This window comes from Sabethes cyaneus, chromosome 1 (assembly GCF_943734655.1).
Source record: "Sabethes cyaneus chromosome 1, idSabCyanKW18_F2, whole genome shotgun sequence".
NCBI lineage: Eukaryota > Metazoa > Arthropoda > Insecta > Diptera > Culicidae > Sabethes > Sabethes cyaneus.
This window is the reverse complement of record NC_071353.1, coordinates 123,123,303-123,149,215: the sequence shown is the minus strand read 5'-3', so window position 1 is coordinate 123,149,215 and position 25,913 is coordinate 123,123,303. Positions and strand designations below refer to the sequence as shown.

General features: G+C 41.2%; 1 protein-coding gene across 1 annotated transcript; it reads left to right on the top strand.

Moving 5' to 3' along the window:
- The first annotated feature begins 528 nt into the window (after window positions 1-528).
- LOC128745749 (uncharacterized) lies at window positions 529-24,919 on the top strand. The gene is made up of 6 exons (XM_053842828.1): window positions 529-1,309; window positions 9,038-10,984; window positions 23,704-23,873; window positions 23,937-24,442; window positions 24,499-24,595; window positions 24,655-24,919. The coding sequence occupies exons 1-6, from the start codon at window positions 575-577 to the stop codon at window positions 24,827-24,829; spliced, it is 3,630 nt and encodes a 1,209-aa protein (XP_053698803.1). The 5' UTR covers window positions 529-574; the 3' UTR covers window positions 24,830-24,919.
- The last annotated feature ends 994 nt before the right edge of the window (window positions 24,920-25,913 follow it).

Genomic DNA, 25,913 nt, shown 5'->3' with positions numbered 1-25,913 from the left:
ACACTCACTTTCCAAATGATTTTCATCAGAGCATTAAAATAGATTGTAGGTAACAATGGAGATGTGTTTGACTACGAAATATTTGTGGAGTAATCATGCAACAACTTGGTTAATATCAAACTTAAGACAATGTAACCACAAATAAAATAGTCACCGTCTTACCAGCGGGGAGATACTGTATCCTAAATAGTTTAAAACAATCGACAATAAAACCATATCCGTGCGATCGCGTTGTATCTCCACGAACGGACAACTAGTGCGGTGCTGTGCCCGCCCTGCGTGAGTGAGTGAGCGAGTGAGAAGAACCGGGACAGCAAAAGAGAATCGCAGCAAAAACAATATTCTAATGATGTCAACAAATTCCGAACATGCGAGTCATTTGTCGCCAGTGGCGGCGGCGGCGGCGGCGTTGGTGGTGGTTCCTCATGGAAGCATTCTTAGCATCACCAGTGGTAGCAGTAGGCAATCCTCGGAATCGACGTCATCGTTGCTCGATCAGTCACCACCGCCACCGGTGATCCATGCCCTCCACCAATATCATCATCCTCTCCGTACTCCATGTAGAGGGGCAAGCATGGAAGGTGGTGAATTGCAACCTGCAGTGATTGTGCCACTGCAGGTGGAAGGCAACGAATACATTCACCGAGATGACGTTAATAATGGTCATGACGGCAATGATAATTGTAATGACGATGATGATGATGATGATGATAACAACGATGATGACGGAGGCAAGTGGGATCGGCTTCGCAGCAGCGTTGGTAGCGTTGGGCACGGCAGTAGTGAACATTTGCTCGTCCGGAACGACGGTGATCGCGATCGCGTTCGAGAGTGCATTGAAGACTGCTGGATCACGAGTAATATTTACGAAAACGTTGTAAATTTCGAACCGCAATTGTTAAACTGTGATGGCTACGGGAAGCTAAGAAGATGTGAAGAGAATATTTACGAGAATATTTGCGAAGATTGTGGTAGACTATACAATGAAGAGAAATGTGCATTCTGTGCGGTAGAAGAAGATGAAATTGAAGCTGATCGAACGAAGAAAGCCAATAAGTACAGTGCAAAGTTTCAGGAATTTTTCGGTAATTTTCGGTTCAAACCGATCCGGTTTGGCGGCAGTGGAGGAAGTATTGCAGCGGGTGGGACAATCCAGGGGAAGCGCAAGCTGTGCAAGAGTGACATTGTGCACAACGTGAACGGATTCGAGGATGTCTTTCGCACAAACAAATCATTCGACCTCGGCGAGATCTGTCGGATGCGTGATGACACCCGCTCGGAACTGATTGCGGCTGTCACTGCGAGTTCGGTAAAGTACCCATTGTTGCATGTGAATCATAGCTCTTTGAGACAGTGGTGTCTGCCCTGTCTGTTGATTTTGGTTGGTCTGTGAAGTTGCCTAGCGAGGAATAAATGATTTATGCAATGGTGCAAATTTGTCTGACTATACCTGTCAACTAGCAATACATTTGGAGTTCTTTTTTGCCGTTAGTACAACGTGTATTTTATAACTTGACACAAATGATTGTTCAAATTTAAGTCTGCTTAGGTGGGAATTAAAAATAATATATGCACTAAGGCAACAAATTGTGAGATGCAGTTTAATTAACCTGTCTGGTCTCTACAAAAAAAACTTATGTTGTCTATACCTTAGGATCAATTTGACTCCAAAACTCAAACTGCCATATCTCTGCGAAAGCTTAACGGGTTTTCGAATTTTTAGAAATTATTTGTGATATTTGACAAGTTTTGCTCACTAACTGATGCACGCTATATCCAAAGGTACTTATTATTTAACTTACATGCACCTCAGATTTCTCTTCATCAGATAAGAGAAACCGCCGAATGTTTAGAGGGAGATACTATTCCTCGTTGGTGTTGATTTGAATACGTTGGACAACCGGGCGCGAATCTTGCTTACTATGAAATAGCGGTCCAAGTCGACGTTTGGTCCCCAAACGGAGCGCACGTCTACCCATCAGAGAAGTGTCGGCTGTCAACCTGAATATGGTCGATCTGAGAACAGGCCTCTCCATTAGGGTGCTTCTAGGTATGCTTCGAAATGTTCCATCGTGCAAAATAGGTACTACAGTTAAGATAACCATTCCTCTGGCTGCAGAGAAGCTGATTAACCTCAAACAATTGTCGTTTGCAGTAGGATGGAGGCTTTCTCTACCAGTAATGGAGTAAAAGAACTCTTTGCGTCCGATCTGTGCATTTGTATCCTTGATGACTATCTTTATGTCATGTTCTAGGCACTCTCCATATGTTCATTCTTTCCCCTTATCGCGTTTGTTGTTCGTCAGTGTGTAGTCATTAATCAGGTTCTAGTTAAAGAATTTGCCTTTAATCCTCAACATGCATACTTACTTTACTTTACTTTACTTACTTATGTATCCATGTACGCCGGTTCGCAAGAATAAAGGGCTGAAATCAGAGATATTCACTGTTGACGGTTACCCGCCATAGCTTTTACCCGTCGCCAGGACAGGTTCACGTCTACAGCGTGGATGCCGTTGGCTAAGCTGCGTCGCCATGAGCCTCTGGGTCTGCCTCTTCTGAGCTGTCCCTGCGGATTCCAGTCGAGTGCTTTTCTGTAGATCTCGTTCGCTCCTTTCCTCAAGGTGTGACCGATCCACTTCCACCTAAGGTTACGAATTTCTGTTGCTATCGACCGTTGATGACATCGCCGATGCAATTCCTCATTGGATATCCAGTTGTCAGGCCACCAAGCACGAATGATATGTTGCAGGCACCGGTTGATGAATACACGCAGTTTTTGCGTTGTCTCCGCTGAGACACACCACGTTTCGCAGGCATACAGACGTGGTCTACCTCGAAGCCAACGACCTCTCCTGGGTTCTCTGCTGAACACTATTTTCGGTGACCTTTCTTCTGGCATTCGGGCTACATGTCCAGTCCACTGGAACCGCCGGCGCCTGATCAGCTTCACAATGTCATCATATATACGATCAGTTTGATTCAACGATCAACAACAACAATGTCAATGTCATCTGCAAAACCTAGGAGCATTTGCGATTTAGGGCTGATGGTTCCATTCCTTTACACGCCTGCTCTTCGTATCGCCCCTTCAAGTGCTATATTAAACAGTAGGTTAGAGAGTGCATCGTCTTGTTTCAATCTGTCTACCGTGACGAATGCGTCTAATATTTCTAACTTCTGATCTATTTTGACGCTTGATTTTGATTTGTCTAAGATACAGTTTTATTAGCTTGGTCGGAAAGCCATATTTGAGCATTTGCTGCCAAAGTTCATTTCTTTTCACTGAATCGTACGCTGCCTTAAAATCCACAAACAGATGGAGAGTCCGCAAGTTGTATACCCGAAACTTGTCAAAAATTTGACGCAAGGTGAAAATTTGATCTATAGTCGATCTTCCTTCTCGAAAACCACACTGGTAATCGCCGACGAAGGATTTTGATAATGGTTTCAAACTGCTGAATAGAATACGGGAGAGTACCTGATATCGGGGAAATGAGACCATTAAGCCAGTCTGAAGGCATTTCTTCTTCCACCCAGATTTTTTCGATCGTGGCATGGATTGCTTTGTGCGGTTGCTCACTCTCCACTTTCAGAAGTTCGGCCGGAATTACGTTCTTCCCAGCAGCATTTCCGTTTTTGAGCTCTTTTATCACTTTTTTAACTTTAACTAGCGTGGGTGGCTTCCCAGCTTGACCATTTTCCTCAATTCGTATTCTGTGTCTGAAGCTTTCTCCATTACCTCTTCAAAGTGCTCTTTCCACCTGGCAGCCACCATTGCCTCGGCAGTCAACAGGTTTCCATCCTTGTCGGTGCACATCACTGGCATCGGGATGCTCTTATCCGCCGTACTATTGACTATTTTATAAAAACTCCTCGCGTCGTTCCTAGCAAAACAACCTTCTGCCTCACTGAGCTCCTGTTTACTCACGCTTACGACGCCGATAGGTTCTTCTCTATGCTACTCGTAGCTCTTTATATTGTTTCCTGTTTTGACGTGTAGCCGCAGTGAGCATATGCGATTCTTAGCCACGTTCTTCTCATCTGTCGCTCTTTAGCGCTCTTCATCAAACCAGCCATTTCTTGGTGGGCTTGCTCCGGTCCTCAAAACCTCAGTCGTTGTGCTTTTTAACACTTCATGGACCCGCCACCACCTCGCATCCAAAGTATCTTCACTTATTTGTTGTTCAATACTCTCACCTAGCGCCTATCTTACATACCACTAGGTAATGATCAGAGTCGATATTGGACCCTCTGAAGGACCTGACATCTATGACGTCAGAAAAGTGTCGACCATCAATCAAGACATGGTCGATTTCGGAGCACGTTTCACCATTCGGGTGTCTCCAAAGTGCTTTCGGCGTGCAAAGTAGGTGCTACACATTGCCATACCTCTGGCTGCAGCAAAGTTTATCAACCTCCGGCCGTTATCATTGGTCATCGAGGGAAGGTTCTCTTTTCCAATTGGGCGGAAAAATTCTTTCCTTTCGACCTGTGCATTCGTATCCTCGATGATGATTTTAACGTCATGTGTTGGTCTCTCTCTCTATATTGTATCAAGTGATCCCTTGAAAACGATTCATTCACATCATTGGGCCTGTCGTCTGTTGAAGCGTATGTACTGATCAAGCTATAGTTGAAGAACTTGCCCTTGAACCTCAACAGGCAGATACGGTCAGTCACCAGCTTCCATCGAATGACTCGTTTTTTCTGCTTACCCAGTATCATAAACCCAACGTCTGACTCTTCTCTTCTGCCGCCACTGTAGTAGATATGGTACTTGAACGAGGCTTCAGCTGTAGGACCAGCTGTCCGGAATTTCCGTTCTCGTGAGCCTCGCTATCTTACTTCTTGGAAGGCTGACACCTTAACGTTGAATTTGTGACGCTCTCAAGCGAATAGGCCAACTCATGCAGGTTCCAACAAGGTTCTGACGTTCCAAGTACCAAGTTTGTAATCAGAGTCCTTTAAAAATTGCTGTGTCTTATGCCGATTGTCCAATCCTGTTTTCCTACCTTCATTTTTCTGGGTTTGTTTGTTGGCTGTTCAGTAGGCCGCCTTACCACGGCTGTGCTACCTAGCCTCGCAGACGGAACTGCCATTTTGGTGTAGCTTGCGAGATACAGCATTTCGAAACTCAGCCACTCCACTGGAGTACAGATGCTGTTTGGGCCACTCCTCCTGGAGAAAAAACGCACCGGTGCACAGTGGTCCCTTACTTACTTGACTTTAGTGGCAACGGTCCGTTACCGATCCTGCGCCGAACGAATTATGGTCCTCCAGTACCGTCGGTCCTGGGCTGCCGTTCTCCAATCCCCACGAACACCAGCTGAACATGCATCGTCTTCGACAGCACACACCCACCGGGTGCGAGGTCTACCTCGGAGTCTACGGCCTCTTCCTGATTCTCTGCTGAAAATAGTTTTGGCTACTCTTTCGTCGGGCATTCTGGCCACGTGTACAGCCCACAGCAGCCTGCCACATTGCACTACCTTCACTATATCAGCATATTTGTATACTTGGTACAGCTCGTGATTCATGCGTCTGCGCCACACTCCATTTTCCATTTTGCCACCAAGTATAGATCGCAGAATTTTACGCTCAAAAACCCCAAGCACTCGCTGATCAGCTTCCTTTAGCGTCCATGATTCGTGTCCGTAAAGGGCCACCGGAAGGATTAGTGTTCTGTAGAGCACCAGTTTTGTGCGAATTTGCAAACTACGTAATCCGTAGAAAGCCGGATTCGCGGCTGCAACTCGTCGTTTGACTTCATTGTCACATGTCACGAGTGTACCAAGGTATATAAATTCCTCCACTACTTCATATCGTTCCCCATCAAACTCCACCTCGGCACCAACACCACTTGAGCTCCCACGTTCCCTACCAGCAACCATGTACTTCGTTTTGGCGGTATTAATGGTAAGTCCCAATCTCGCAGCTTCCCTTTTAAAGGGCCTGAAGGCCTCTTCCACTGCTAATCGGTTGATTCCGATGATATCGACGTCATCCGCAAAACCAAGAAGCATGTGAGATATCGTGATGATAGTTCCATTCCTTTCCACGTTTGCTCTTCGTAATGCACCTTCCAAGGCAATGTTGAATAGCAGGCTAGAGAGTGCATCCCCTTGCTTCAGTCCATCCAACGTCACGAAAGTAGCTGAGGTTTCACCCGCTATTCTAACGCATGATTTGCACCCGTCCAGCGTCACACGAATCAGCGTAACTAGTTTCGTCGGAAAACCATGTTCTAGCATTATCTGCCACAGCTCATTTCGTTTAACTGAATCGTACGCCGCTTTAAAGTCCACAAACAGATGGTGTGTCTGCAAGTTGTACTCTCGGAACTTGTCTAGCAACTGGCGCAGGGTAAACATCTGATCCGTCGTGAAGCGACCCTCACGAAAACCTGCTTGGTACTCGCCGACGAAGGACTCCGCTAACGGTCTCAGTCTGCAGAACAGGATACGAGAAAGCACCTTGTAGGCAGAATTCAGCAATGTAATTCCTCGATAGTTTTTACACTCCATTCGATGTCCCTTTTTGAAAATTGGGCAAATGAGGCCATCCAACCACTCCTCCAGCATTTGTTCTTCCTCCCAGATCCTGACAATGATCCGGTGGATTGCTTCGTACAGCCGCTCGCTCCCCGCTTTTAGAAGTTCAGCCGGGATACCGTCCTTCCCAGCAGCCTTACCGTTTTTCAGCTCACTGATTGCCTTCTTAACCTCCTCCTGTGTTGGTGGCTCCACAGCTTGATCATCGCTTACAATTTCTATCCTGTCCCAGCAGGGATCTCCGCATTTACCTCTCCATTCAATAGTGTCTGAAAGTGCTCCTTCTACCTGGCTGCTACCGCCGTTTTGTCGGTAAGCAGGTTGCCAGCACTATCATTGCACATCACAGGCATGGCAAAATTCCTGCATCTCACCGTTTTACAGAAACTTCGTGTGTCGTTGCTGGCGTATCGCTCCTCTGCGCCGGCGAGCACGTGCTCCTCGTACTCGCGTTTCTTTACGCGATGGATTCTTTTTTCCGCAGCTCTAGTTTTTCTGTATCTCTCTCTGTTTTGACGCGTTGCCGCAGTGAGCATGCGACTCCTGGCCTGGTTCTTTTCGTCTGTCACTCTCTGGCATTCGGCATCAAACCAGCTGTTACGCTGTCTTCCACGCGTTGTGCCTACCACCTCTCTCGCTGCTGTTTGGATGGCACCATGGATGTTCCTCCATAGCCCATTTATATCTTCTTCTACCTGCTGTTTTGCGATTCGCTGGTCAAGCTTCCTGGCGCACTCCACTGCTACCCCGTCTGCCGTTAACCGCTGGATGTTGAAACGCAGCGTCCTTTCAGTGCGAGCTTTCGCCGTGTTCGACAGCCTTGCGCGAACCTTACTCACTACGAGATAGTGGTCAGAGTCGATATTTGGTCCACGAAAAGACCGTACATCGATAACGTCCGAAAAGTGTCGACCGTCAATCAAGACATGATCGATCTGAGAGCTAGAGTCTCCATTTGGATGCCTCCAGGTGTGTTTCCGAATATTCAAACGTGAAAATGGGGGTGCTACAGATGGCCATCCCTCTGGCCGCGGCAAAATTTATGAGCCTCAGACCGTTATCATTGGTCGACAGATGCAGACTATGTCTTCCAATAACTGGACGGAAGAATTCCTCCCTCCCGATCTGCGCGTTTGCATCTCCGATGATGATTTTCACGTCGTGTTTTGGGCATTCTCCATAGGTTCGCTCAAGCTTGTCGTAAAACTCGTCTTTAGCGTCATCGGATTTATCATTTGTCGGTGCGTATAAGTTGATTAGGATATAGTTGAAGAATTTGCCCTTAATCCTCAACGCGCATATACGGTCATCTACGGGCCTCCACCGGATAATTCGTTGCTTTTGTTTTCCCAACACTACGAAACCGACTCCATGTTCTGCTTTCTTACCGCCACTGTAGTAGATGTGATACTTGAAAGAAGTGCCTACAATAGGGTCTACTGCACGGAGCTCCCTGTTTCCGGAATTTGGCCACCGAACTTCCTGAATAGCAGCGATCTCCACTCCGAGTTGATGCAGCTCTCGAACAAGCAAGCCAGCCCGTGCCGGTTCATGGAGAGTTCGGACATTCCAGGTACCAAGTTTCCAATCGTTATCCCTTAATCGTTTCCTTGTCCCTTGCCGTGTCCTATACCGATTGTTCCGTCCTGAATTTCTTTGTTCGTTGTTAGGGGGATCAATCAAATAATCGTTCATGCCACATGAAAGAGCTTTTAACGCTGAGAAATTTCTCTGAACATCAGAAATTTCGGCGCAATTAAAAAAACGCGTGTTTTGATACCAATGGGACCACTGTGGGTGGGCTAAGGCGCTTATGGCGGCGCCTACTCGTCTTCAAGAAGCCGTTAGGGGAAACTTGTAGAGCCCACTACGTATCCCCCGCTCTAACGAGGCTCGCTAACAGCATTTATTGTTGGTATATTATAGAAATACCGTAACTGTTTACCCAAGCAGCACAGTTTTAGCACTTTTAGTTGCATCAACCTATTTATAACCAAAATTAGTCATATATCGGTTGTCATGTTGTTGACATCAAAATTTAGCTTATTGTTCAAACTTTGATGCCTTCTTTTGTTGATTACTTGTTGAACTATAACAATATTTTGGTGAACCTCTAGCTGTTCAATTGCAATTTTGCACCGCAGCGTAGATAAGCCACTTCTCAAACACTTAGCGCCAAACGAAGTAAGCGTGACCAAGGACATCAATGTCAGCTTGCATTCACCTTATATTGTGACTATATTGCGATAGATGTTGACCTGAGTAATCTACAGTGTACGAGTGTGCACCGCAATTAACATTTCCAATTGTATTCCGTTATCAAGTCGTAACACCGTAAAGCTAAAAAAACATGGCAAACATCAGACCAACCGAATCAACAAATGGGTTCATTTTCCAAGGTGCTATAACTTCACCGTGTATTGAGCATGAATAAATAGCTTTTCTGTTTTTCCCCACCCCAAAATCGAAACATAATCGTGTAGCCACCGCAACAACCGACCGACGGCTGCGGCGGCGGCGTCGATCGAGTACCACCACCGCGGCACAAAAGTGAAGATCATTTGGCATCGGTGGAGTCAACCACTGCTGGCGTCTTGAATGCAGAAGTGCAATCAACAGCGCACCCAACGACGACGACGACGGTAACGACGGCCGCAGAAGAGAAAGGCCTGGGACTGCAAGTGAGAAGTGCCAGTGAAAACTTGATCGATTTTTCCACGCCAGAAAGAAGAAATGAAACAATTTATGAAAATTTACTGGCCCCAAAACGGCCCGAATCAGCAGCAGCAGCAGCAGACGACGGCGATAGCGATGGACTGCAAACGGCCAGCCGACGCCGGATTCCGCCTTCAGTTAGTGACTGGATGATGTCACTGCTGGCGGGAACTGAAGATTATGGCGATGATTTTGAAGCGACTTATCACGTGAAAAGCATTCCGTCCATTACGTTTAATGATGTTAGTGTAGTTAGTTGTTGGCGCACAAGTGGCTGTGGAAAAAAGTGGTTAAACTGTGGGAACGGACACGGTATTGATTATAAGATTGAAGAATTTCGACAGAATTTAAAAAATAATCGACGTAATAAATGTGGCCAATCGGAACGAAGGGAATTGTGTGAGCCAGTGATAATTTCCTTTCGTAATTCAGTTTTTGAAGATGAAAACATTGATTACTCCAATTCGCAGAAGGCACACAACACCGCGGGGGAGAAGTGTGAAGACAGTATCTTTGGTTCGGTGAGTGTTTTTGATTGCATCCATAATTTGGAAGAGACGCAAAACGCACGCCAAAACACTACCGTTGATGGTCCGGACGGTCGGGCAAATGACGTGATAAGGCCATATCGGACACAGGTATACGAGTCCGGCAGTGCGGCTGTGGTTGAGCGGTTATCGCCAGGCAAACAACACTCAGCAGCGAGAGTCGATAGTAAAAAACGCTTACTGATACGAAAACATTTACTGGTGATTAGTTTGTGTCGGGTTGTGATTTCGTACGAACGTCGTTTGAAAGTGTTCTGGCTGGCGGCAGCAATTCAGAAAGTAGTGGCGCAACAGAAGCGCCGATTAGTGTTGAATAAGCGCCGGGTTTACCTCAGAATAATGGCTCAGGAATGCCAGCCCGTGGCCAGCGCTCTGCGCGAATCGGTTGAAATCGACAAATATTTCCGGTTCCTGGAAGGCAACGAAACTATGATTAATTTGGCGGCGACCAAGAGGCGCCGCCGGCGGAAGGGTGCCCTCATCAATCCCGAGCTACAAAGCAATTCGTCCAATGAAATAAGCTGCAGCAGTGCAACGAGCGGAGTACATTCCGACAGCGGAATTGGTCCTTCGGACGAGCATATTTACCAACCAATTTGGACCTGCAAAACAGAAGGATCCGAACCGGTGTACGAATCTCCTCAAGAGCACATTTACGACTACATCAAATTAAACTCCGTCGTAAAACCCCGTGATGAGCACGAGTGGTTGGTCGTAAATGATTTTTCGTTTTCCAAAAGTAATCGGAGGCTGTCCGGAAAACTAAATCACCGACCACCACCGCCAATTCCAAACCGAAACGTACGCCATCCGTTGGATCAATGGAGGAATGTGTGCATTCTGTACAATCCTTCAGAGTCAAGGAACAACCGGATAGTGTACGATTATCGGCGTGATTATGTTTTTGACTATCGCCGTCCAACGAAAGATGACGTCCTTTCGGCGACAGACTCCGGTGCGTCATCATCGGCCGACGAAGAGGACGAGGAAGACGAAGATGAACTGGAGTTTTGTGACAGCTCGGCAGCAGGATCGGACGACGATGACGTGACCGTCGGTTCCTGCGAAGCCCGAAGTAAACACAGCTGCTACGCGATACCGGATTGCGTCCAGTACTGGAAATTTATGCTGCTAAACGTGAACTACAACGACGACGAGGAAGATGTGGTGAGTGCGAGGGGATTGTCCATTTACGATGTGCTTACTTATCGGTTACTAACAAGCATGGTTCTTATATATCAGTAAGTCACACACGCTGCACGGTACGGATCTACTAATGATAACTGTCGTTTAGAATTAGCCGGTGGAATGCTTGAGGGTTTTTTTTCAAGCATTACTTGCTGGCGCCCTTCACCGTAGATGATGCATGCTGCCGTTAATGTTATAACTTGTGCCAGCGGCACAGTGCATGCTTGGTTCACGTATAGTTTGGCACTGCACAAAAAGATGCAATTAAAATAAATATGTTTTTCAACACTTCTACCTGTACTAATATAACTGTAATTAGCACTGATCAGTAAAATACTTGATACATAGTTGCTTACTTGCTCGATAATATTTAACAGTTCTAGAGAATCATTAAAGGTTATTCGTTCTCGTTGTATATAAATGGCTGTTTGCCAAGCCAATTGTAAACTTGTTTAGTCTTACTTCGTTGTTTCTTGGTTCGTACTGCTAAGATATTTTTTTTCAACTATAAAGGGAATTACACTTTGTATTGAATATTTACAATGCTTTAACTTCGGTTTTTGCATTTCCTGAGAATAGCGACAACCTAAAATTGACAAGCGACTGCAATAGCATGCGATTGAGTATATACATTAAATGCGCTTAAAAAATGTTTGTTTAAATTTATTTAAAAAAATATTTTTTTCAAAATAATCATGACAAAATTGTTACTATCTCAATAACTTATCAAGTTTCAGATTCCACCTTCTCTTATTTTGGTATAGTGTAACCCATATAGATAACAGCTGGACACTAAGTGTTTTGGGATTCTTATTATTAACTCCTAGCTCGCCTGAGGTTATCTCTGTCCATGTGCATCGCCGATGACACAGGAACTTATATTTTCTAAACAATGTAAGGTATTTATTTTATTGTCGATTGATTGATTTTTTATTATTACTATCATTCTCGTGCGAGTGCGAACATGTTTTCAAATACAGCACTTTTTTTGCAACACTGCAAACTCTATTAAGGGGGCATAGTACTTTTTACACCATATTTTTTTGCCTTATTTCAAATATTTTTTTCTCGATAACGCGAAAAGCGAATCGATTCCGGTTTTTTGCATTCTAAACATTGCACTTTATACTAATATTTACAATTTTGTTTGCATATGTGAACCTCTTCCCTTCTCCCCTACGGCTCCTTGAACATGATCATTCGAAAAAAACATGATTTACGGTACCATGGATTGGCGCTGGGTGGCGTATCCGAATTGAAAAATTCCAAAACGACTTGAAAGTATATTAAATTATCTCGTGTTTGACCCATCCTTTTTTAAAAATTCGAACGTATAACAAAATGGTGAACATTCAAACATAAAAGTAGGGTTTTTAGTCGAAAAAATTGACTTTAAACACTTCTAAAAAATACAAAAATTGTAATATTGAAAAAAGGATGGGTCAAACACTAGATAATTTTGTTGGCTTTGAAACAAAAAAAGAATCATGAGAATTTCTTGAGCCGTTCTTGAGATATTTATGGTACCGCCTTTCAAAACCTGGTTTCGAGAAAAACGACGTTGAAGTTTTTATTCACTGTGTAATTGCTCCAGACATGCGCGATACAAATAGCTGTAACTTTGTCAATTTTTGGAATTCATCGAAATGATTTGAAACACATATGGTCAAAATGTTAATCTTTCGAAATAATCAATAAAAAATTTCGATTTTTTTAAATTGGAAAAGTACTATGCCCCCTTAAAAACTTATTAGTTTTTTCCTCGAAGCTCGTTCTTTATAAAAGTTTATGAATGTGAATTTTGTGGAGAACTGTTTTTGCTGTTTGACTTTTCCAAAGGCAAATATGTGAATGAATGTCTGCTTCATATTGAGCAGTTCCACGTGAAATAGGTAAATGACAAAATTTGAACCTTTCTGATTTAGATGAAACTTTACAAACGTGTTTGATAGGAGCGAATATGCACCTTCAACAGGTTTCGGCGCCATTTTGATTCAAGACTCGTTCTTAAAAAGGGCGTATTTATTTTCATGTGTATTATGTTTGAAAGATTGTATCTCGAAAACTATCGATTTTTCAATAATTATGTCTAAATAATAGTTGTAGAAAATTTATTTCTGAACATAAAAAAAATATGAACTGAAAAAAATATTTTACCAATTTTTCAAAAATTTGAAAATAAAACTTAAAATCAAGATATCAAAAATATACTATTTTTGAAAATCTTTAAAAAAATTTTTGTCCTGAGATGGAGCGACTTTCATGGACGGACTTCGTGGAACAACGACTTTCATGATTTTTTTCTAACTTGGGATTTTTCAAGTAATATATAAATTTGTAATACAAATAACAATTCTTTATGTTATTTACAACAAAATTGATCTTTTTTTTTCCTTTGGGTACATTCTCCACTGCGACCAGTAATTTGATCTATTGTGGCGGGCCCCTATTTACTGTAAGCCACGTCAAGGTGTCGTATCACTACTATTAATAGGAGTGGTTTCCACTTGTTGACTAATGGCATTGTCCCAATAAGGTATAATACAACGAATAAAGTTAATTGCTTTATTTGGGGAACTTGTCCACACAACTGAGGGTTGTATTAAACCCTCCCCAAAGAATTTGCTCCTTCTATGATAAAGTGCTACGCAGTTACAAAGCAGATGTTCCGCATCTTCGCTATCTAGGTTGCAAAAACGACAAGAGTCATCTTCCAATTTGCCTAGCTGTTTTAAGTGATAGTTACTTGAGCAGTGACCCGTTACCAGGCCACAGAAAGTACGTAAATCTTTTTTAGATAGACTTAGAAGTCTCTGAGTTACTGTTTTGTCAGGTGATATAAATCGCTTTGATTGGCGAGCTGTTAAATTATTCTTCCATATGTCATTTATCATTGATTTTTCCCAGTTACTCAATTCCATTCTGAGGGTACACGTTGAGGCCCCACAGAATGGTTCTGGTCCAATGAAAGGTTTAATCGATCCAGCTTTTGCCAATTGATCCGCTTTTTCATTACCTTCAATTCCACAGTGCCCAGGTACCCAAAAAAGACTTACTGTACTTTTTTTAGCCACCTGCTGTAGCAATTGAATGCATTCCCAAACCAGCTTCGATGAACACGATACTGACTTTAGTGCTTTTAATGCAGCCTGGCTGTCAGAAAATATACATATATTTGCATATCTATAATTTCGTCGCAGACAAACAGTAGCACATTCAATTATTGCCTGTGTTTCTGCCTGAAATACAGTTGGCCATTGACCCATAGATATTGATATGTTGACACCGGGACCCGTTACCCCTGCTCCGACTCTGTTGTTTAATTTAGAACTGTCAGTGTACATCTTTTACACTTGGATCCTGGTTGAATATTAGGCCCACCTGATTCCCACTCCGTGCGACTTGTCTCGGTCACTTGGAATAGTCGTTCAAAGTTATATTGCCTATCCATCCAGTCTTCCTGGGTTAACCCTTTATAAGGCAGTGGCAACTATATTGCCACCAACAAAAATTTTTTATTTTGCTTCTATAATTATGTTGATGTCATTATAGACGCAAAACAAATATTTTTCGTTGGTGGCAATTTTATTGCCACGGCCTTATAAAGGGTTAATATAGGACTAATTTTGAAATCTCTTAAAATACTGAGGTGGCCCCTAAGGTCTCCATCAAGAAGCTTCTTTGTTCTTCTTAGCCTTAGTGCATTTTTCTCAGCTTCCAATTGCACGAATAGGTGTAGTGGCAGTAAACTTAAAATAGCATCTAGTGCTTTTGATGGTGTACTACCGGTTGCTCCAGAAATGGAGATTGTAGCAAATCTTTGCAACTTCTCCAGCCTCTTCTGTGCATGTTTAATTTTAGTTTTCGGCCACCATACTAAGGCTGCATATGTTATTCTGGGTCTTACTATTGCCGTATAGATCCAATGAATCATTTTAGGTCTCAATCCCCATTTATTTCCAAACGTTTTCCTGCTTATCCTTAGAGCATTCATAGCCTTATTTATTACTTCATCTAAATGTAAATTCCAATTTAGTTTGCTATCAAGAGTTACTCCTAAATATTTGACTTTTGGAGAAATATCTAGTTTGATACCTTCCAGGTACAAGTCGGGAATTTTTGTTTTCCTTCTTCGCGTAAAAGAAATCACGGTGGTTTTGTGAGGGTTTATAGACAGCCCCTCGTCCCTACACCACGCTGTTGTGACATCGAGAGCGTGTTGCAATCTATCCCTAATGACGTGTTCGTATTTCCCATGAACTATGATCACAATGTCATCAGCGAACCCAATTATTTCAAATCCTAACGTTTCAAGATGTGATAATAATTCGTCAACAACAAGTGACCATAGCAGAGGCGAAAGAACTCCTCCTTGTGGGCAGCCCTTTACAGTCTTTACCGTGACTGTTGACATTCCGTGGCTACTAGTTATTTCTCTATTTTGTAACATTTCAAAAATCCAACCTACAATAGCTTTGTCAAAATGTCGTTTTTCCATAGCATTTTTCATTGAAGTGTGAGATGCATTATCAAATGCTCCTTCAATGTCCAGGAAGGCAGCTAGCAGAACCTCCTTGGCCTCAAAAGTCTTTTCAATTTTTGTTACCAGTGTATGAAGCGCTGTTATTGTTGATTTTCCATGCTGGTATGCAAACTGATTTTTATTTAGAGGGATTAGTTCTAAGTATTTTGATTTAATATAGTCGTCAATTAGTTTCTCCATCAATTTTAGCATAATTGACGAGAGGCTAATTGGTCTGAAAGATTTTGGGTTTTTCTTATCCTTTTTGTTCACCTTAGGAATAAAAGCAACACGAATTTTCCGCCAACTTTTTGGAATATAATTTAGGCGCAAACTGGCTCTAAACATTTCAGTTAGACAAGCAGTAAGACTTCCATTGCTTTTCTGAATCATTACTGGACGAATTTCATCATTTCCTGGAGTTTTGTATGGCTCAAACGAATCTATTGCCCATTCAACCTTTGCTTGAGTGAATATACTACTTGGTAGATCTTGCGAGCATTCTCTGGTCACGTTTTGCCCAGTTGAACTTGCAATTTCATTTTGTCCATTGGAAGCTGTAATACTGGTATTTTCTGACCCAGTGCATGAGTCCGAGGAAGCAGTATCTCCACTCAAGATTGGCAGAGATCCTGGAAAGTGTACTTGCATCAACAGATTTAAAGTTTCGGTAGCATTGGAAGTGAAACATCCGTTGTCGTTTTTCAAAGTGCCCAAACCATTGGTATGATCCGTTGACAGAACTTTTTGTAATCTAGAAACCATAGGAGTACTTTCTATATTTTCGCATAAATGCCTCCAGTTTTTACGTTTGGATTTTCTTATTTCGTTATTATACAAAGTGAGTGATTTCCTGTATTCACCCCACTGTAAGGTACGCTTTGCTCGGTTGAACATTTTGTGAGCTTGTTTTCTCAGACTTTCTAATCTTGTATTCCACCATGGAACGTCTCTGTTTGTCGATCGTACCTTGATTGGACAACTGCCGTTGTACGCTCTGATTATTCTGTTAGTTACTTCAACAGACGTATTTTCAAGCTCCCTGTGTGTATTAATACTTTTATCAGGGAAACTACCCCCCTCTATTAGTTTGGAATAATAAAGCTCCCAGTTTGTTTTCCTGGGATCTCTGAAAGTTTCTTTGATAATTTCATTCACTTTATATTCAAAGAGAATGTGTTTATGATCAGATAGCGATATTTCTGTAGAAACATGCCAATTATGTAGTTTTTCCGAGAGTGTGTTACTAGATAGTGTTAAATCTAGAACTTCTTCTCGGATAGAGTTCATGAAAGTGTAATCAGTACCGTTATTACAGATATTTATATTGTTACTATTTAAGTATTCTAGCAGGCACTCACCTCTTTTGTTGATGTCGTTACTATTCCATATTGTATGATGCGCATTCGCATCGCATCCTATGATGAACGCTTTGTTTTTAGATTTGCAGAATGTCACAAACGCAGAGACTTCCGGCGGTGGTACATCTTCGACGTCCCCAGGAAAATACGCTGATGCCACGTAGATCTCTGCTTTTCCACGTGTTGTTAGAATTTCCAGTATTGCCGCTACTATATCACGCTTAATAAATTCTGTAAATTGATCATAATAATTATTTTTATAAATGTAGCTATTTTCGAGATATTCGGAGAAAAAGTTGGATTTATTTTAATTTTTACCTTTGTTATACTATAACAAAGGTTTTAAAATTGGTCGAAAAACACGAAATTGATCCGAGGCCCGGAGGGCCAAGTCACATATACCAATCGATAGGGTTCGACGATTTGAGCAATGTCTGTGTGTGTGTGTGTGTATGTATGTAATGATTTTTTCTATCGCCTGTTTCTCAGAGATGGCTGAACCGAATGGTTCGCTATTACTTTTGTTTGAAAGGTGTTATTGTCTAGTAGATCACTATTGAGTTGCTTCGTGATACGACGTTTCGTTTAAAAGTTATAAGCAAAAATGTGAAAAATACGTGACACGGGTTTCTTCGAAACTACATGACCGATTTCATCGATCTTAGTATCAAATGAAAGCCCTTATTAAAGGTAAATTGTTCAGGAATTTTTAATTGAAAACAAACAAGTAGTTTAAAAGTTCGCCTTAAAAAACCTGTTTTGACAAGGTAATAATTATCGCCTGTTTCTTAGAGATGGCCAAACCGATTTATGCGCTATTAGTCTCATTCGAAAGATAATATATCCTAATAGATCACTATTGAATGGTTTTTTGATTGGACGTTTAATTTGAAAGTTATGAGCAATCGTATACACCACACCAAAATTAACAATAATTTATAATGATTTTAACCAAGATAATTTACCTAATTTCAATTATTTTAATATCAAACGAGAGGTTTTGACACTACGAATATATATGCAAAATTTCATAAGAATTGGTTTTACCGGTTAAAATATATTAACCGTCGAACACTTGCGCCAACTTTTGTAACACAGTTACTCGCGCTCAAAATAGCCCCACACCAAAGAAAACGTGTGCACTTGAGTTTTGACTGGGAAAATTTGGTTCTAGGTTTATCGAACCTTTGGAAGAGTTTCTTGAAATTGAAAGCTCTATCGTCTGGTGGAATTAAAATTTTTATTAATCCCCCTAAAAGTGAAATAAAAAAAATATTTTTCTTCAGTGTCAATATAACACATTGATGTGTTCTACAAAGTTATAGAGCATATTATTACAAGAAATTTTGCTAAAGACAGTAACCTTCTATCTCTGCAGCGAAGATAGAAATATCTTATTTATTGTATATGAATTTGTAAAATCAGTTTTTCTATTTTTGCTCTTTTTGTAATTGTTGTATGACTTTTTCATGTACTACAAAATTGTACAAATAGTAAAAATACACAACTGTGCTGAAAATAGTATACCTGTATGTTTGCTTGTTTAGGAACTGTTGAACTTTGATTATAAAGAATACCCTAATTTTGACTTTGAATTACTCGACTACCAACAGACGGATACATTTTAAACATTTTACATTTGCTGATAGTTTTGCTGCATACATTTTCCCAACAATTTAAATTATTAATGCATTGAATAATTATGACGTTTTGCTCACAATAAGTTTGTTGAAGAATATACGTTAGTTAAACAACGATTTGTAACTTTACAACAATATGGCGTTGAAAAACCTACACGTGTTGTATAAAATACAACAGCGTGAGTTCATAAAAATTGATGAAAATTATTCAAGAAAACTCTATTGATGTGATTCAAATAGAATGGCATTACAGGAAACTATGCATAGTTCAAAAACCTATAAACTAGACCTTTACTAGACAATGTATATGCCAAAGGATAAGATTTCCTCTTACAACTTACTATTATTTGCACTTACTCAGATTAATAACAACTTACTTATCCTTACTCAGCAATTTCATGAAAAAAGGATCCATCGAAATTTAAAAGTGTTCCTATTTTGTTCAAATTTTGTAAACTTTTTCAATTTTCAAAAATTTTATGTAAACCAGCACACTACGCAACGATAACCAATAGATGAATTATGTTCCGAAGACGTGTCGATTTCTATCTCAAATAGCAAGTAAGACCGCATAACAAAGGTTCCTTTCACCACTAGGTGGATTAAATCGGGTTTTTATGTTGAACACGACTTTTTCATACAAAGATTTCACTGTAATCTCTTAATCTATTTTGGTAAAACTCTACCGATATAAACAACATACTTTCAACTATTTTTAGTCGAAATTTCTGTTGTGTTTACTCACGCGATAAAAAGTTGCTAGCTAATCAGCGTGTTCAGTTTTTTCGAATACAGTTTTCAAAATACCCACAACTCAAAAACGAAAGGCTGAATCAATAAGGTGTATCCGGATAAGTTGTAGGAAATTAAATATAGTTATTAGAAATTTTATAGAAACTGTGGAGCAACGGGAGTAACATATGAAAAAGACTAAAAGATTTAAAAAAATTAAAATAAATCCAACTTTTTCTCCGAATATCTCGAAAACGGCTGCATTTAGAAAAATATTACTTGAAAAATTCCAAGTTAGAAAAAAAACATGAAAGTCGTTGTTTCACGAAGTCCGTCCATGAAAGTCGCTCCATCTCAGGCCAACTTTTAAAAGGTTGCAAATTACTTCTATTGTATCCAAAAAAAATTTTAAAAATTTCCAAAAATGGTATATTTTTGATATCTTGATTTTAAGTTTTATTTTCAAATTTTTGAAAAATTGGTAAAATATTTTTTTCAGTACATATTTGTTTTATGTTCAGAAATAAATTTTCTACAACTTTTGTTTAGACATAATTGTTGAAAAATCGATAGTTTTTGAGAAACAATCGTTCAAACATAATACACATGAAAATAAATACGCCCTTTTTAAAAATGAGTCTTGAATCAAAATGGCGCCAAAACCTGTGGAAGGTGCATATTTGCTCTTATTAAACATGTTCGTAAAGTTTCATCCAAATCAAAGAGGTTCATTTCAGATTTCAACTGTTTTTTGGACGATTTGGCGTGGAACTACTCAAAAGCAGTTTTTTCGTTTGAAGCATAAATTTTGTTCATAAAAATATATTCGCTTTGTTCAGATTGGCCAGAAGAATGCAGTATTCACATTTTTACAAACAGAACCCCGCTTTTGGGCCCAAAAACTGCTTCCAAAATTGGGATCTCCGACGAAAAGTTAATGACTGCTAATTTCCCTTTAAGGCCCGTCCGGAATTGGTACTGTATGGTTGCGTTTTCGTAAATCTGTCAGTTCTTCCATACAATTTTACAGATTATCAGTCAAATCTACATAACCGCTACCATAAAGTACCATAATGTTCTGGGAGGGTCTTTAGAGGTATATTTAAGCGTTTTGGTCATACATTGCGGCTATCAGCATTTTTTGTATGCCAGAAGGGCATTGGGTTAAAAGGCCGCTGGGACAGTCTTAGCGATCGTCTTTTGTGGAAGGCCCCGATTGCTGTACACAGTTTACGGACCGCTCATACCCATTGATGGAGTTGAGCGGGGTAGTTGTAATCTTGTGCCCCAATTTGGTACTACATGGGTTATAAAACCAATGACCGTTTTGGGATTTAGGCTCCATACCTGATACGGAGTAAGAATAAAACTTCCGAAGAAGTTGTGCCTTGATAATGCAAGAGCTCCGTAATTGCAGAGCAGATGCGCTGAACTTTTAGGTTCAGAGTTACAAAAGCGGCAGGTGTCGGATGATTCCTCGGATGATTCTTTAAACGATAAAGAGCCGGGCTGTGTTCTGTTGAGAGTCCCGTGATTGTGCGTAGAAGTTTTTTAGCTACTGAAGGGTTTGGGTAGTTAAACTGTTTAGCTTGTCACAACCCTGTGTTTGATTCCAACGGGATACTATTTCTAACTTTTCCCATGTCATCAGTTCGCCTTTTACGGCGGATGTGGAGATACCCAGAAACGGTTCAGGACCAATAAATTTCTGAGCTGATCCTTGCCTTGCTGGGTTGTCAGCAAATTCATTGTCCTCGGTTCCGCAGTGACCGGGCACCCAAAGTAATAAAACTTTGTTTTGGCGGGAGAGCTCCCTCAATGCTGTGCTGCACTCCCAAACTAATTTGGACACGCATTTGGCGGACTTGAGTGCCAGTAGTTGGCTGTCCGTGAAGATACCGATTTTCGAATGCCTGTACTTTCGTTTCAAGCATATTGTTGCATAGATGTAGATTGCATATACTTCTGCTTGAAAAACGGTGGACCACTTTCCTAATGAGATAGTTTTCCTGATGCCGAATCCGTAGACTCCGGAGCCTGTGCAGGCCCCCATTTTTGAACCATCTGTAAAAAAGCAGATAGTTCCAGATGGAAGATCAAGCCCTCCATTATTCCACATTGAGCGATCTGTTTCAATCACCTCATATGGAACGTCCATATTGGGCCTGGCTTCAGAGACTGAAGTTACTAAAGGGTGTTAGATTGAACTCCCGAAGTATGCGAAAATGACCGATTTGGTCACCTTCGAGTATAGTTTTACTCCTTTGCAACCGTAGTCCGCCGATCTCTGATTCCTTCTTCACATGAAGATGCAAAGACAGTATGCATAGCATTAACTCCATGGCTGCAGTAGGTATTATACACATGGCACTGGTAACTGTAAGACAGGTCAGGCGCTGAACTTTGTTTAGTTTTACTTGGGCTGTAACCTCATTCACCTTTGGCCACCATACGACTGCAGCATAGGTTATCCTAGGCCGTGCAATAGTAGTAAATGACCAAAAGGCTAGTTGAGGTTTCAATCCAAAAAGTTTTGCCAAACAGTGAGCTGCATGCCCAGATAGCCGAAGTTGCTTCCTTAACAGCATAATCTAGGTGGGCAGCCCAGTTCAGCTTTTTATCGAGAATTATTCCGAGGTGTTTGACTTCATTACTGAAGCCCAGTCTGACACCATTCAGTATAGGGGGAGTAATGGTATGTTTCCTTCGCCTAGTGAATGGTATAACGACTGTTTTGGTGAGGTTAACATTAAGTCCCTCTGGTGAGCACCTTAACATGGTGGTGTTTAGAGCTCCTTGCAAGCGACTTGACAATACTGCGTCAAACTTTCCTCTAACGATAAGTAAACCTCGTCGGCGTAAGCAATGGTCTCATAACCAAGCTGTAATAGCTTGTGAAGGAGTGCGTCGGCCACCAGTGACCAGAGCAGGGGGAGAGAACTCCTCCCTGTGGACATCCTTTGATCACCGAAATCGTGACCGACGTAGCTCCCAATAATGCTGTAATTTCTCTGCTCAAGAGCATTGCTTGAATCCAGCTCATTGATAGTGTGGTCGATTCGCTTTTGACAGAGAGTCATATTAATTGACGCGAAGGACGTGTTATCGAAAGCGCCTTCAATATCAATAAAAGCACAAAGTGCCGTCTCTTGATATTGGAGCGATTTCTCAATTAACGTCACTAAGCAGAGCAGTGCGGTTTCCGTAGGCTTACCGTGTTGGTATGCATGTTGATTTACATGTAACGGAGCGTTTTTTAAAAACTCATTGCGGATATAGTTATCCGTGATTTTCTTCATCAGCTTAAGAAGCGTTGAAGTCAGACTTATTGGTCTGAAAGCCTTAGGCATGGTTTTGTCTTTTTTTGCCAGTCTTAGGTATGAACACCACCCTTACTTTCCGCCAATTCTCCGGGATATACCCCAAATTGAAACTGGCTCGAGAGTGATCGATGAGCTAGGACATTATAACACCGTCCGTTTTTTGTAAGAAAATGGGTGGAATACCATCCGGACCTGGAGATTTCATTGGTTCAAACGAGCTGAGTGCCAAATTGATCGAAGCCTCCGTAAACAATCGGCGTGCAAGTAGAATCGAATCATTTGGCACATTGTGTAATGACCCATTCCGCCACTGCCCGCCTATGTCTTGTCCAGTGTTCTCTGTCTAACCAGGAAAGTGCGTGTTCATTAGAACTTCCAGAGTTTCCCTGGTGGTAACAGTGAGACTCCCATCCTCTTTTTTTAATTGCCCTAGACCATTGCAGTGGTCCTTGGACATCGTCTTCTGCAGACGTGCAGCCTCTGGCCGAGTTTATATGCTTTCGCAAAATTTAACTCGTGATTTCCTTTAGGCTTTGCGTAGTTCAGCGTTATAATGAATCTAGATTATCACAGCAAGAAAGTGTTTTTTCTTCAAAATAATGAAAAATTAGGTCACCTCCGATTCGCTCTCAATTAGACGTGAAGTGACTACAGGTAGTAACTAATAAAACCTTGTTATGCAATCATCAATTTCTTTTAAAAGTGAAAATAAAAGAAAAATAATAGAATTCAAGTTTCTTAGTTTCTTAGGCATCATAATCGTTATCACTGGGGATGTACCTCAGCAATTCTATTCTCGTTTTCGTACGAATACACATCATTCGTAAAAATTGCAAATCCGTATTTTTATTTTCGTACGAACCGGCTTGTGCAATTCGAACTTTCAAACATCCATTTTTTCGCACGAACGGGCAACTAACAGCAAAATTTGTCGTGAATAATTCTCGAAATTTTAACGCACTCATTACCTAATACAACTTCTAATTGACTTTTCTAAATACTATTGCCACACAAATAATGCATTCAGATAACACCACTCAAATCGCCCAACACAAAGTGAGGCGGATTTATGAAAGCTCCGAATGCGGATATCAGCAATTAATCTATGCTTTCCCGATAGGTAATGACTGAAACTACACTAGCTGTGATAGCAGAGAACATCGATAAGAGCCCTCCGATACTAGATGGCGGTCAAAGTCCAAAAGTAATCAACCAAACACCTTCGTCACCTTCCGCAATAATCATACAAAACAGTCCTACCTTCATCGGTTCGGCGGTAAAAATTCCTACGTAGGTAAACTTTTCCCCAGTGCAACTTCTACTTTACAGCAAGCTTCTTTGTTCACATTTCAGCAAATCGCAAATTGCCACTGCAGACAGCTGTCCAGGAACGTACAAATCGAAAAGTATAGAAAACCTACCGGATGTCAGCCCGCAGGAAAAGGAAAAATCACCGTCGGCCAGCAAACGGGAGCGATTGCGAGACCGGATGAAAGCCGTTCTGCCGCTCAGTTCTTCGCGAAACACCGACGAAACGGGACTGGTGTTTGGCGTCGAGCTGGACCAGGTGGAACGAGACGAAAAGCTGCAGATACCGCGGTTCATGTCCGAAGTGATGGACATCCTCAAGGAGACCGAGTACATCAACACCAGCGGGCTGTATCGGGCATCGGGGAATAAAAATTCCATCGAAAACATCAAGAAGAAACTGAACGAGAAGCGCTCGCCGAAAAAGTACGAGTTCCTGAAGAAGCAGGACGTCCACTCGCTGACCGGTTCGCTGAAGCTGTTCTTTCGAGAGTTGAAGTCTCCGCTGATACCGAGGGAAGTCTACGAACGATGTGTTCTGAGAACCAAAGGTTGTTTTCTCTCTTAATGTGCCAGCCAATTAAGTAATTTTGTGCTCTTGATTTAGATGAAGCCGAAACCATTGATAACATCAAATTAGGTCTAGTTAAGATGGAACCCATCAATAGGAATACGCTGAAGTACCTTATTCGTCACCTGAAATTGTAAGTAAAATGCGTGGAATTTGGCAACTATATTATTCAAGCATGTTTGTACTTTCCAGTGTCCATCAACATAGTGACATAAACATGATGAACTCATCCAACTTGGCCATCGTGTGGGGTGCATGTCTGTTTGCCTCCACGCTTGGTCTGATGGAAAGCTATGAAAACAATGACTTAGGGAGAATTAATACGCTTGTGAAGCAGCTAATCGATAACTATGATAAGATTTTCTAGAGTGGTAGCAGGCCAAAGCATTAGCCAAACATCCACAATGGCATCTTTTATAAGAACGTTAAAATGCATAATTTACAAGTTAAGAATAGATTGAAGCACTGTTATAACATATATTCTAGTATTGTTATAAAACAAGTCTGGAGCCGTAGGCTTCTATATTTTTCAATTGTTTTGGATTTGTTTTAAAGTATCTTTAAATAGTTATCACATCCGAAAGGGAATCGGTCTATGACTGCAGACGGCGGGTTTTACTACCTAGCGTACAAGACTTGTGTGCAAGTCATTGCATGTAGAATAGTTGAGTTGCGAAACTGTTCGAAAGAGCCAACCATGCGAGGAAGATCCGGGCTGATTCGTTTTAAAATTGCTCTCCCGATTAAAAATTTAATTTACAAGAACAGATCTCTTATTATGTAATATTTTGGGAATATAATAATAAGATATCATTAAATGTAATATTAAAAGATTGTTTAATGGTTTGAAACTTTGAATGAGTTGACTTGCATGAAAATTGTTGTTTTAAAACAGTTGAATGCAATGTTGCAAAAGATGCTTTTGCATATACCTATCTAGATAATAATTACCTCGCGAAAGGAAGCGTGATGTTGAATGAAAGCTGACGATTTGCACCGACAAATGATAAATCCAGACTCGAAACTGAAGACTGCCCAAAACATGACGTGGAAATCATCATCAGAGATGCAAATGCGCAGATCGGGAGGGAGAAATTCTTCCGTCCTGTCATTGGAAGACATAGCCAACATGTTAACATGTCAATGATAACGCTCAAAGGCTCATAACCTACGCTGAGGACCCTGTTATTTTCTCCGCAGTATTTTATTTTGTCAGCCTAATCTTTTGTATAACAGAAATAGTTTGTGGAGTACTTTAAGTTTCAGTAACGTTAGTAAAATCAGAATTCATAGGAACTAAAATAATTGATGGGTCCCAAATTTATGCATGCACAAATGTCTGGAAGGTTGACATCACTGGCTGAGATTGAGGCCAGAAAATTACAGAGACTATAGATTACAGAGGCGCCGAGACGGATTATTCATATCTATTGATGGAGCTGAGCAACAGA